Genomic DNA, 13283 nt, shown 5'->3' with positions numbered 1-13283 from the left:
TTAAGTTCTGTGCATGGCGATAGGGATCTATCTGCAATCTTCTACATGTCCCCATCCAGTTATGCCAGCACCATTTGTTGAAGATGCTTTCTTTTTTCTATTGTATAATATTAACTTCTTTGTCAAAAATCAGGTGTTCATAGGTGTGTGGGTCCATATCAGGGTTTTCAATTCGACTCCATTGATCTACCTGTCTATTTTTGTGCCAGTACCAAGCTGTTTTCATTACTATAGCTCTATAATAGAACTTGAAGTCAGGGATGATGATACCTCTGGAAGTTCCTTTATTGTACAGGATTGTTTTTGGCTATCCTAAGTTTTTTGCTTTTCCATATAAATTTGAGTATTATTCTTTCAAGGTCTGTGAAGAATTGTGCTGGGACTTTGATGGGGATTGCATTTGGGAAGATTGCCAGAAGGAGAATATGAGGGATCAGAAAGGTTGAGTTGGGGGAAGAACAGAGAAGGAGAACAAGGAAAGAGATATCTTGATAGAGGAAGCCATTATGGGCTTAATGAGAAAAATGGCACTAGAGAAATTCCCAGGAATCGCAAGGATGACCACAACTAAGAATCTAAGCAATAGTGGAGAGGCTGCCTTAAATGCCCTTCCCCTATAATGAAATTAATGACTACCTTAAAGCCATCATAGAGCCTTCATCCAGTAGCTGATGGAAGAAGAAGCAGACACCCACAGCTAAGCAATAAAGCTGAATTCCTGGAATCCAGTTGTAGAGAGGGAGGAGTGATTAAGCAAAGGAGTCAAGACCATGCTGTGGAAACCCACAGAAACAGCTGACCTGACAAGTGAGAGCTTACGGAGTCTAGACTGACAGCTGGGGAACCTATATAAGACCAAACCAGGCCCCCAAACATGGGTGTCAGTTGGGGGACTTGGGCAATCTATGGGGCAGCTGGTGGTGGAACCAGTATTTATCCCTAGAGCATGAACTGGCTTTTTGGAACCCATTCCCTATGGAGGGATACACTCTCAGCCTAGATACACTGGGCGGGGGGCTCAGTCCTGCCCCAAATGATGTGACAGACTTTGATGATTCCCCATGGGAAGACTCACCCTCTCTGAGGAGTGGATGGGGGATGGGACGGGGAGAAGGTGGGGCGAGTAGGAGGGTGGGAGGGAGAGGGAACTGGGATTGCTATGTAGAATAAGATTGCTTTTAATTTTAATAATAATAATAATAATAATAATAATAAGAAGAAGAAGAAGAAGAAGAAGAAGAAGAAGAAGAAGAAAGAAAGCCAAACCATGTTTGTCTTTCTGAGTCTGGGTTACTTTCACTCACTCATAAGTGGATATTAGATGTAAAGCACAGGATAACCAGACTACAATCCACAGCTCCAGAGAAGCTAGGTAACAAAGAGAACCCTAAGAGGGACACATGGATCTCCCTGGGAAGAGTAATTAGATTAGAGCTCCGAGTAAACTGGGGGCTAGGAGGGTGGTAAAGGGGAGGGGATGGGGGATGAGAACATGAGGAACACGAGGAGAGCAAGGAAAGAGAGATCTTGATAGAGAGAGCCATTATGGGGTTAGAGAGAAACCTGGTGCTGGGGAAATTCCAAGAATCTACAAGGATGACCCCAGCTAAGACTCCTTGCAATAGTGGAGAGGGTGCCCGAACTGGCCTTCCCTTATAATCAGATTGGTGAACACCCCAACAATCATCATAGAGCCTTCATCCAGTATTTGATGGAACCAGATGCAGAGATCCACAACCAAGCACCAAGCCAAACTCCAGGAATCCAGTCAAAGAGAGGGAGGAGGGAACACATGAGCATGATGGAGAAATCTACAGAGACAGCTCGTGGAAACTAATGAACACTAGACGGACAGCTGTGAAACCTCCAGGGGACCGAACTAGGCCCTCTGTATGCCGGAAACAGTTGTGAAGTTTGAACTATCTGAGGGGCCCCTGGCAGTAGGACTAGGATCTATCCCTGGTGCATGAGCTAGCTTGTTGGAACTCATTCCCTATGGTGGGATGCCATGCTCAGCCTTAGCACAGGGGGGGTAGGGCTTGATCCTGCCCCAACTTAATGTGCCAGACTTTGTTGACTCCTCTTACCTGTTGGGAGGAGCAGGTGGAAGGTAGATTGGGGAGGAGGAGTCAAAGGGAGAGGAAGAAGCGGTGGGAGGGAGAACTTTGGTTGTAATGTAAAATGAAATTTAAAAAGAAAGAAAGAAAGCCAGCCCAAGTGCTATGGAGGTACTATGACCTGTATAATATAATAATCTGTATTTATCTATGAGCCAGCTGAGTTCAGAATAGTGCTTGCTATTCAGTCAACATAGATAAAGACTGGCTAACATGATGAAACTATGAAGGCTGGAGAGACAGCTTAGTAGTTAAGGCTGCCTCTTGCAGAGGTTCCTGGTTCAATTCCCAGCACCCATGTGGTGGCTTACAGGGACTCCAACATCCTCTTCTGGTCTCCTTGGTCACTGCACACAGTAGTGTACAGACATGCATGCAAGGAAAATACACTAAAACTATTTGTCAAGTGCCAACTTGAAACCTGCTACTTAGGGAAAGGTTGAAACTGTTTGAAATGGATCTGTGCAACAAATTACCTGAAATGTACTATATTCTGCCACCTTGCTACCTATCAGAAAAACTCAGTAACTCATTATGTGCCACAAACAACAGCATATCTTGCTGATTTTAACAGCTGTGTCCTTAATTTGAAACAATCACCACTCTATTCATAAATAAGTTAGAAATATCAGCAGTGGGGGCTGGAGAAATGGCTCGGTGGTGAAGAGAGTTTAAAGCTCTTACAGAGGATGGGTTGTCTCCATTTTTTGTGCTGTTTCTATGCTGAGGCTTACATATGTAGAGTAGTTTGTTGGTTGAGCCCCCAATTCACACCCAGTGGTTGTTGTTCAGTTTGCTTTTCTACTTTCAGCTGAGGCCTTCCAAGGTCAGAAGAGGAAGGACTAAATTGCACTAGAGCTTAGATCTCCATTTCCTTGTGGGGTTAGTGTAGGAAGTTCCAGAGAGGAAAAGAAACTACAAGGGCCATGTCCTCAAGGGCTTCACATTTTAGCAGGGGACACAGATTAGTAAACAAAGAGTGGAGTGTGATCAATCAGTGCTGCCACAAAGGTTTTCTCTGGACGCGCTGGGAAGGTAACCTTAAGTTCTTAGCACGGCCCTCTGGTTCACAGATGTGCTGAGACCTTGCTGCGCACTACTCTGAGTGACAGAGACTCAGAGACACCCAAGTCTCACAGCTCAGATGTCAACACATCATCGGTCCCATTTCAATTAAGTTTGCAATTCTCACTACATGTCTTGTATGTTGTCTTCACAGCTCTTGTTAGCCCCTTTGATCCCTACCCATTTCACTGCTTCTAGGCAAGCACTATTCAATGCAGGGATCTCCCCTGCTCTGCTGTATCCCAGAATATACACAGCCGCACTCACAGTAAATGTTCAGTAAATACTTCTTGGAAAAAAATTTTTAGTATTTACTATCTCCTAGGTGCTGTGCTCTTTAAACTTTTTATTTATGTGTATGGGTATTTTGTCTGCATGTATGTCTTTATATCGTGTGTGTGTCTGGTGTTGGTGGAGGCCAGAAGAGGGTGTCAGATCCTCTTGGGTTGGACTTGTAGCCAGTTGTGAGCAACCATGTAGGTGCTGGGAATCAAACTGAGATCCTGAGGAGGGGCAACCATTGCTCTTAACTGCTGGGCCATCTCTCTAGCTTCCTGGACATGGTTTCTTCCTCCCTAGGATACTCTGACAAATTTTGTCTGCTTCACTCTCTTGGTTTCACTAAAGCCCTCAAGACTCTCTATTGGGGAACACTGGGAAACCAGGAGGCGTGACATTTGGAGGCTCATCTTTGGAGATTCCAAGTGCAGGGCTAGTGATGGACCCCAGCAGTCTGGCTCAAAAACCTACACCTGAAACACTAGATCATGGTGTGTCTTCACTGGGAACCCCTGGGTAATGCCTTTAGCTGGTTTGTGTAACTAGGGGCCAGTTTGGTGATTGGATTCCAAAGAAGGGCAAAGTCTCCATCTCTATGGACAGAAATGTCCTTACAATATCTCTAATGTAGTCCTGGGGACAGAAGCCAGGACCTTACACAAGATAGCCACACGCCCTTTCATTGAGCTCAGCCTTATCTCAGCTTCACTGCCAGTCCTTTCTCTCTAAACACACCAGTTTTAAAGTCTTGACGAATCCTCAGTTGGTGCTGGGGTGGGAGTTAGCTGGGATGGGAGGGTGGGAGGCAGTTCTGTGGACAAAATCTTATGAAAGATTGTATTTTAAATGAAGAAAGGACACAGGGAGAAATTTCCGATGGGAATTCGCCATGCCCCAGGGATTACCATCCAGATTGAAACCAGTTGGCTTGCAGGCAAGTTCTACACAAACACCACACTTTCATTCCTTATTACAGCCCTGGAGAAGTGGTTTAAAAAGATCAACACCACCTCTAGCCCTGTGCCAAGGGGCCTCCCATCTAATACCTACTTCCATGCTCACATCAAGAGGGTGCCAGCTTCAGAAAGGATAAAAAAACCTCCCCACACGCCTAGCAAGTGTGTAAACAGAGATTAAAACCCATGTCCACATGCCTCTCCAATGCTTATTCTTCTAGGCTCCAAGGAATGCCACACAAACAACCCCATTTGATCCCTGTTCACAGTGCCTCTCCCTGCTGCTATTCAGGGGTGTGATTTCTTAACTGTAATTGCAGTTTCTGGATTCAGTTTGATCCCCGTTCAAAGTGCCTCTCCCTGCTCCTATTCAGGGGTGTGAGGGCTGCACTGGATGGGCACATGACGAACAATCTTAGTGAATTAATGAATTATGGTTCCTTCAGAAGAGGCCAGTTGTAGCCCGACGATTTTAGCAAGTCTGTCTGTGTCTAGCAGTCAAACTCAACATCCATTTCTGGGGGCACCTAACAGTAAAACTGCCACAAGCTTCCATGTGCCTTTCTTCTCAGTCTGATCTAGTAATGGCCTGTCCTTGATGAACTGGGTCATTCTCTTCCTGGACATTTCGAAAAACACTATTTGGTTATTGCCAGGTTCAATAATGAGCATTTAAGGAGGGAGACCAGGGTGTGGTGGAGAAAGAGAGGTGATATTTAGTGGCAGAACTTTGCCTTAGGAAGCTTCAATTCCAATTCTACACTGCTCTAAGTCTCCAGCTTACTCAGGATATTTGCAGTGATTGTTCAAGACTTATCTCTCATGAGCTAACGGATAATGGATTTGAAGAAAACACTTGCTCTTCCACCCACCAAGTCCCTAGAGGAAGAAATTCAGAGATGCCCAAAGGCATAATTGCACTATTGAGGTGTAAATGTGAGGGCAACAAATACTTTCATAGGCTGCTCCTCTGGCTCCACCATATACAAAGCATCTACCTGTGTGAAGAAGCCACACAGCAGCCATCTGCTAGAGCTCGCCCAGCTGAAGGATGGGACAAGTGGAAGCCTCTAACACTGCATCCATCTTCAGCAAATGGAACCCAACAAAGGAGCCCTCTCTTTCACTGATAGCTTTGAAGGAACTGACAAAGTCATCGTGGAACAATTCAAGTTTGCCACTGGGTTCACACCATAATTTTAACTGTGAAATAAGCAAGGGATGTAAAAGTATAAGTCAGCCCTTTTAATAATGCATTAAAAAATTCTCCTTGGGTATTTACCTTTATTGAATGCCTTCTCCATTAACAATTTTATCAAAAGGGGGCTGGAGAGATGGCTCAGCGGTTAAGAGCATTGACTGCTATTCCAGAGGTCCTGAGTTCAATTCCCAGCAACCACATGGTGGCTCACAACCATCCATTATGAGATCTGGTACCCTCTTCTGGTGTACATGGAAGCAGAATGTTGTATACATAATAAATAAATAAAATCTTTAAAAAAAACAATGTTATCAAAGAATTTCAGTCAAAAAAGAAAAACATGAAGACTTCATTTTCATGTTATCCACCTTTTTTCATTAAGCCTTTTAAAGGCATTGGATTGAAAACAGTACTAAAAATACAGGCAGAATAAATGAGTGCATTTATAAAACATGGGGTTTCTAATTAATAAAAACATACTTAACTTCCATTGAAAGAGCAAAGGAAAACAAAATTAAAAGAGGCAACAGAAGCCCTCAAAAGCAAGCAGAAAGCTAAATAAATTTAGAAAAAGTGGACTGGGGCCCCATTGGGGAAGTGTTACCCACTTGCTTATTTATTTAGGATTTATATTTGTCCTTCCCAAAAGGGCCTGAGGCAGCAGGACAGCTTTGTAACTCTAGTGTCTTAGTAACTGAACCCTCACTGGAGGAATTTATCCACTGCAAGACTCAGAACTTCTAAATTAGAAATTGTCAGCTTAAAACACAAAGCAAGCAACCGCTGTGTAGCCTCGGTTCAGTCATTTGACTCCCAAGCTTGAAGATGCAGACATATTCTAGTGACCTCACTCATCTGTGCTTAATATGTGTAAATCATACGAACTTTAGCATTGGGTAACATTGTTCAGGCGACTAAAGGGCTGTGCCTATAAGAGAAATGTATACATTCATTAAAAAAAAAACATACTTAAGATTAGAACTTAAGTCTCCATATAATGCTAAATCCTATGTGCAGTCAAAAGCCAGGAAGTGTGTGGTTAAATCCCAAATTCCATTCCTCTATCTACCCTGCTGAGGCTACTTCAGACAAATAATAGTTACGGTGATTTGAGAACCCTTTCTTTACCCTTAGGTATAATTAACTGACTTAAATGTTGAGTTCCTGACCAAATTAATTCTTTGTTTTCTCAAATTATATACCTACCACTGGTCTTCCTAGAACATCACTATATATTTCAAACATGCAGAACCCCATGTTGATTTTCTTCTCATTAACTATATAAAAGTTGTTGAGAAGAAACAAACCCCAATCCCTTTTTAATTTAGAAATTTTCTAAGCAAAAATGTGAATGCCATTTAAATTTAACCAGGCTCCTGGAAGACAGATTCAGTATGATGACTTTAACATACATAAGTTATAAGATTACCCTCAAGGCAGTGGTACAGAAATGGGTTCATTATTATTCAGGTATGGAAATAACCAAGGCACATAAAAAAAAAAAAAAAAAAAAAACTGACCTGTGAATCCAAAACCTTACAAAGGCCTCTTCAAAATTTCCAATACATAAAGCTACTTAAGAGTAAGCAGCAGGGGCCTGGAGAGATGGCTCAGGGGTTAAGAGCACTGACTGTTCTTCCAGAGGTTCTGAGTTCAATTCCCAGCAACCACATGGTGGCTCACAACCATCCGTAATGAGATCTGGTGCCTTCCTCTGGCACACACTGTATACATGATAAATAAAATAAATCTTTAAAAAAAAAAAGAGTAAGCAGCAAAAATGACTTCTAAATATTCCTGTCACCAATTCTCTTATCTCCTTCTTACCAGATCTGAACTCTCTGGGGATGGAAAACATGCCTTGTCTCTTTACCCAAAGGGCCAGCACAATGGAGCACCTATACAAGGGCACTCAGTGAGAATGTTTATATAAGAGATAAATAAGTACGTGAACAGCTAATTACATTACTGAGACAGGAAACTGCAAGTCTTTTCATGGTGTTTACAGACATGGTGTTACTAGGCAAGATACAAGTTTTGTTTAGTTTGGGTTTTTTGATACAGGATCTCACTGTGTAGACCAGGCTGACCCCTAATTTACAGCACTCTCCTACCTCTGGAATTGCAGGTATGACCCAACTCAAATCTAACAAAAGTTCTTCAGCTAGCAGTTTCTCTACCTGTGAAATGGGTATATTAATGCTTGCCTCACCCAGATCAGAGAATTACATGCAAATGATATAAATGGTTCAACATGTGTGAAGGCATGCTGAAAACATACATTATCATCTTAGTTGCATGAATTACATGCTAAGTCTAGTAAATGTTAGCTGGCCAGAATCAAGCAGGCAGCTTATGAAATGACTGTACATGCACTGACTAGGCAGCTGAGGCTCTTTCTGTAGAAGAAACATAAGCAAACTGCTCAAAGACTTGCTGGGTTTTTTCCCTGTCAGATTCATGCTGAAATTAATGTTTAAAACTTTAAATAACCAGCTGACTTCAATGCTCTTCAAACATTTTTTTTATAGATGAGGCAATTACAAATAATGCACCCTTTGCGATTCTAATCCTGATGTGTAACAATCAATCTCCACACTCGGACTTCCCTATTTTAAAACTGATGTGCAAATTGTGTCCAGCTTAAAACCTAAGAATAAAATCATTTCTGCCCATCTCTGCAGACCCAGCGTTATCTCAGTAACAGTATCTCCTTTACACACTGGGATATTCTGCTGGATTTTAAGTTCAGGAACTAATTTTAAACAATTCCTATACATATTTAAGATTTCCCAGAAGGCTCTGGGCTTCAAGTTTCCTGTTACTTATAGTTTCTGTAAGCAAATCTTCAGCAGTTGATTTTCCTACAAAAGAGTAAAATTGTTTAAAAACACCAAGTTCTATCTTTAATTCTTCTATGGGGGCTGGAAGAGGAGAAAGCAATGAGTGAAAACATCAAGGAACATCAGTGGGTCCTCACGTTTGTGCTGAATTTATCCAGACACTATCAAGGGGCTGGTGATCTGGATGCCAGTGGCACTGAAGAGCTAGAACTGCAAGGAGTCTGGCGGGTTTTATCTCACTAGCCCCACACCTCACAGCCATCTGCACAAGCTCACATCACTTCTGCAATCGCCCAGGCTCGCCTGGGAGGCTTCTGGCCAGTGTTATGATGAACTACTGAGTTCACTACTCCACTGCCTGAGTCCTTGCTGACAGGGCTTCATTGTTGCCTTTCCACTTTCATTGAGGATCTCCGATACCTCCCATGTCCCCTGCACATTGTTGCAAAGGAGAACTGTAACCAAGTGTGGTGGTAGTGTGCCAAGATCTGGAGTTTCGTCTCTTGCCGCAGGGCTTGTCACATGGTTTTCATGCTTCAATGGATTGAGGTGACGTCAGCCTCACCCCAATCTTTTATTACAAACCTGCTTACAAGATCGATTGATTCCACTTTTCAAAGAACCTTAGTTGTTGAGTCATACTCAATTGTTGCCCCTTGTGACTGTGCCAAGGCTATGGCATCTAATACAGATGCCCATGTGCTTAACTTCCTGTAGAGTTAACATCTCAGGAAGTTAAGAAACACTCTTACTGTGGATTACATAATACCAAACTATTTCATAACCCTCCAATCCTCTGATTTAATGTCTAGCTGTGGATTGTTTAAGAACATGCTCTGCCAAATTAATTCTAAAACCTAGTCAGCTAAGGCCACCACAAGTTGATGGCCGGAATGATAAAGCTGAGTCAACAGGATTGAGTCGTCAACTATGGAGGACTAATATCAGCTTCCCCATTGACAGAGCAGAAGTACAGCTATGTGGGCTGGAGCACTTCCGTTCTCAATGTGTCTGTACACAAGCAAAATTAGTCCCTAAAACTCTCTAGAAATATCCAGACACATGTAGCTAGAGAGAGGGGGAGGGAGGGAGAAAGAGAAAGGGAAAGAAGGAGAGAGGGAGACAGAGAGTGCTACTGAGCACTTAAAAGTGGCTACTATGATTGAGGAAATAAAACTTATTTCATTTCAATAATCCATGTAGACAATGTGTTCCAACAGTGCTGTCATCCAAGATGTTGCTATAAAATTTAAAATACTAGAATAGAGGCTGGGAACGTAGCTCAGTCGTACAGCAAGGGTTTTGCTTGTTGAGGCCCCTGAGTTCTATCAGGCCTGTGCTGGTTAGTTTTTGTCAAGTTGACACAAACTAGAGCCAACTGGGAAGAAGGCACCTCAGTTGAGGAATTGCTTCCATCTGATGGCCCTATGGCATATCCATGGGGCATTTTCTTAGTTGCTAATTGACGTAGATCATAGTCCACTGGGGGTGGTGCCATCCCTGGGCAAGTAGGACTGGGCTATATGAGAAAAATAGCTGAACAAGTGAGAGGAAACAAGCAGAATTCCCCCATGATCTCTGCTTAAGTTCCTGCATCCAGATTTCTCTTGAGTTCCTCAATGATGGACCGTAAAGTATAAGATGAAATAAACCCTTTTCTCTTCAAATTGGTTTTGGCCCGTGCTTTATCATAGCAACAAAACCCAAATTAAAACAAGGAAACATTTCCAATAGGCAAGCTACACTTTCATACCAGGAAAGCCAAGACAATGGGCTAAAACATTTGGTTGTGACAATTTTAAAACCACGCATCAGACTTCCTTCATTTTCCCACCCATACAACAGTTCCACAAAAACCATCTGGCGGTGAAATCAACCTTGCTGTGCACATCTTGAGTTGGAAAGGTTGGGATGGTAGGGAAATGTAAAGTCTGATGTTAGTGGAGAATGACAGTAGCTGTGGAGGTAGAAGATAATCCCTGGAGCTTGCTGGCCAGTCGTGCCAATGAGTGGGATAAGGGTTCAGTGAGAGACATTGTCTCACAAAATAAGGTAGGGAATCATTGAAGAAAACACTAGATGTCAATCTCTGGCTTCAACTTGCACACATGTGCATGTAAACCCACATACACACACATAACCATTAACATAACATAATAAAATATAATATATATGAGATGATGTCATATTGAGTTCCAATGGAACTCCGTTCTTGCTTTTCTGACTGCAGGCGCAGAAAACTGGACTGGATCAACCAATGTGACAGTTGATGAGGTTCTAGGTCCTTTGGGTTTCTTGTGGGAGGAGGGTTGTTTTGTCTTTCAGAGAGGATTACTGAGGGTGCTACCATTTCCCAGGCACCCCACATAGAAAGAGGTTTGAGGAAACAGCAGGATGAATGATGTTGCCTTCTCTTCTTGGGGAGCCAGTGTGTCTCTCCTTACCACTGTCATCCTACACTGACAGCACAGCCTAGTTTCCTCACCTTTCCACACCAGCTGCTCTCCAGGGAGCCTCCAGGCTTTCAGTGCCAGATGAAGATGCTGAGGTATCTATCCAGTTTAGTTGACTGAGTGGTTACTGAGTTGTTTGCTTGCCTCTCCATTGTGCTGACAGGCACGAGAAGACTCCCCAAACCCCATGCTACAAACCAGTCTAATAGATCCGATTTTAGCACACAGAGACAGACACACACAGAGAGAGAGAGAGACACACACACACACACACACCACACTATTGGTTCTGTTCCTCTAGAGAACCCTGCCTAATACATCTGGCTTTGAGAAAGTCTTCCTAGACTGCCTTGGGTAAAGCCCCAGCAGAGGCCGCCTCTGTCTAGGACAGGAGCCACAAAGGGGGACAAGCTGGCATAGGGACCTCTCAGCTGGTGCCACTACACCCTGACTGCATGTCCATCTACCTGTGCAACACCTGAAGGCAGAAGATGCCGAATTTCTTCCCCTATTCATTTCATCCTCTCCTGGATCCTTAGCAGCATCCTAACCCTCCCCTGCTCGCCCTCCCCCCACCTTTTTAAGTCCCAGACTCACTACTCAGGCTTCCAGGTTGGCCTCAAACTCGTGGTCCTCCGGTTTCAGTTTTCTCTTCAGACTATGTTCTTTGTTCATTCTGTTCCAGCTACACTAACTTCCTTGAGTTGATCTTACAGCAATTAAACCTCTTCCCTACCCCACCCCTTAACACCCCACACTCACCCCACCCCTTAACACTCCACACTCACCCCTCCACCCCACCCCTAGGTCTTTTTTTTTTTTTTTTTTTTTTTTCTGGAAACTGCACCTCCTCTGGGGCAAAGCCCTCCCTGATCCAGAAATATCTCCTCTGGACACACCCCTCCCTCATTAAAATCTGAAGGCACAGCAACATGACTGGTATAGCCCCCAAATACACAACCAAGCATGAATTTTGACTTGTTAGGCCCATGATGCTTCTTGGATCATTTTGAACTCGGAAACCACTGAGTCACAATGAAAACACAACTACAAAATAAAACTAAGTCATTTTACATTTGCCTCCCGGCCTTGTTTCACATTTATTAATATCAGTATTTCAAACCTGCTCCTGGAACGTCTTCTCCCCTAGCTCCATGTGCTGTAACAACATAATGAAGTCTGTACCCAGTCACCGAAATTTTAAAAAGCCAAATTTTATATTATGGAGAGGTTCTCCTCTGGATTCCGCCTGCCAAACGTCACTGCACACCAGGTAAAGTCGGGCTTATCAAATCAATGTCTCTATCTAATTCTGTTAGGCCTTAGCTTCGACATCTATAAAACAGGGACCACAATGATCAGAACAGTTCTATGGATTTGGTGAGACACTTGTTAATCACTTGGCACATGCCAGTACTTAAAACACGACGGAGCTGGGTATATAGTTCAGTGGTAGAGGACTTGTCTAGCATGTTTGAGGCCCTGGTGCAAACTACAGCAACATAAAATACACACATGCAACAAATCATAACTGGTGGGTGCTACATCCTGACAAAATGGACTTTTTTGATTACCAAACAACTTCCCAAAAGCAACAACAAAATGAAGATAGTAACAAAAGTTACAGCAGCAGTGACTGGAAATATGACTCAGCTGACTCTAAATCCAGACTTTTATTTACATTAGTTGTGTCTAGATCTGGTTTCTTGCCTTGCCTTGGCCTAATACAGCCGGCATTGACCACTGGGAGCATTTTATTAAACCCTCATCAGCATCCTCCATTCTTAGCTTGCCTTTAGTGGTGGTTCCTAAGAAAGGACAATAAATGGCAGCAAGGGTGGTTGGTAACCTGTTCTTTTTCTCCTCAGTATAAAGTAGTCAAAACTACTTTGATCTTTTATTTCCCAGGAGGGATTTATGCAGGCATGAACAGCATCTAACTTTCAAAGGTTCTTTCAGCAGACCACTAACTGGAAACAGCCTTAATCACGAATTGATAAAAACAACTAATTCAGAAACATCGGCTTGAAGGGTTTATTCCTTCAGCCGTCATCCTGAGCCCTTTCTAATCACTATTGCAGGACACCACCGGCTCTCTTAATAAAAACATCCCAAACGAACTAAATGCAACATTTCACATTCTCAGGCGTCTACCAGTACCCAAATCTTGACACCAGGGGGGAATGGCACCAGTGTGCACTCTTTCCAGTACCCAAATCCTTTAAAATAAGTGCTTACTGTGATTTTCCAAGTACATTTGCTATTCGGAGGGTACATTCCAGGAAAACCTTCACTGCCAATAAATCCAGACTCTCCGGTAAGAATGCCGCCACATGTGAAAACAGGTCTGGGAAAATAAGAGGAGAGAA

The 13283-nt window shown here is 43.1% G+C and overlaps 1 protein-coding gene across 1 annotated transcript in view; it reads right to left on the bottom strand.

The window, feature by feature from the left end:
• Nucleotides 1-13283, bottom strand: part of Pcolce2 (procollagen C-endopeptidase enhancer 2) — a 50609-nt gene that overhangs the window by 36283 nt on the left and 1043 nt on the right. The window contains exon 2 of the mRNA XM_027410931.2: nucleotides 13153-13261. Coding sequence (XP_027266732.1) covers nucleotides 13153-13261 — 109 coding nt within the window. The remainder of the gene's footprint in view (nucleotides 1-13152; nucleotides 13262-13283) is intronic.

The sequence above is a fragment of the Cricetulus griseus genome, chromosome 4, assembly GCF_003668045.3.
Source record: "Cricetulus griseus strain 17A/GY chromosome 4, alternate assembly CriGri-PICRH-1.0, whole genome shotgun sequence".
In the NCBI taxonomy this organism is placed as follows: domain Eukaryota; kingdom Metazoa; phylum Chordata; class Mammalia; order Rodentia; family Cricetidae; genus Cricetulus; species Cricetulus griseus.
The sequence above is the reverse complement of the archived record's forward strand: the minus strand, read 5'-3'. Positions and strand labels throughout refer to the sequence as shown.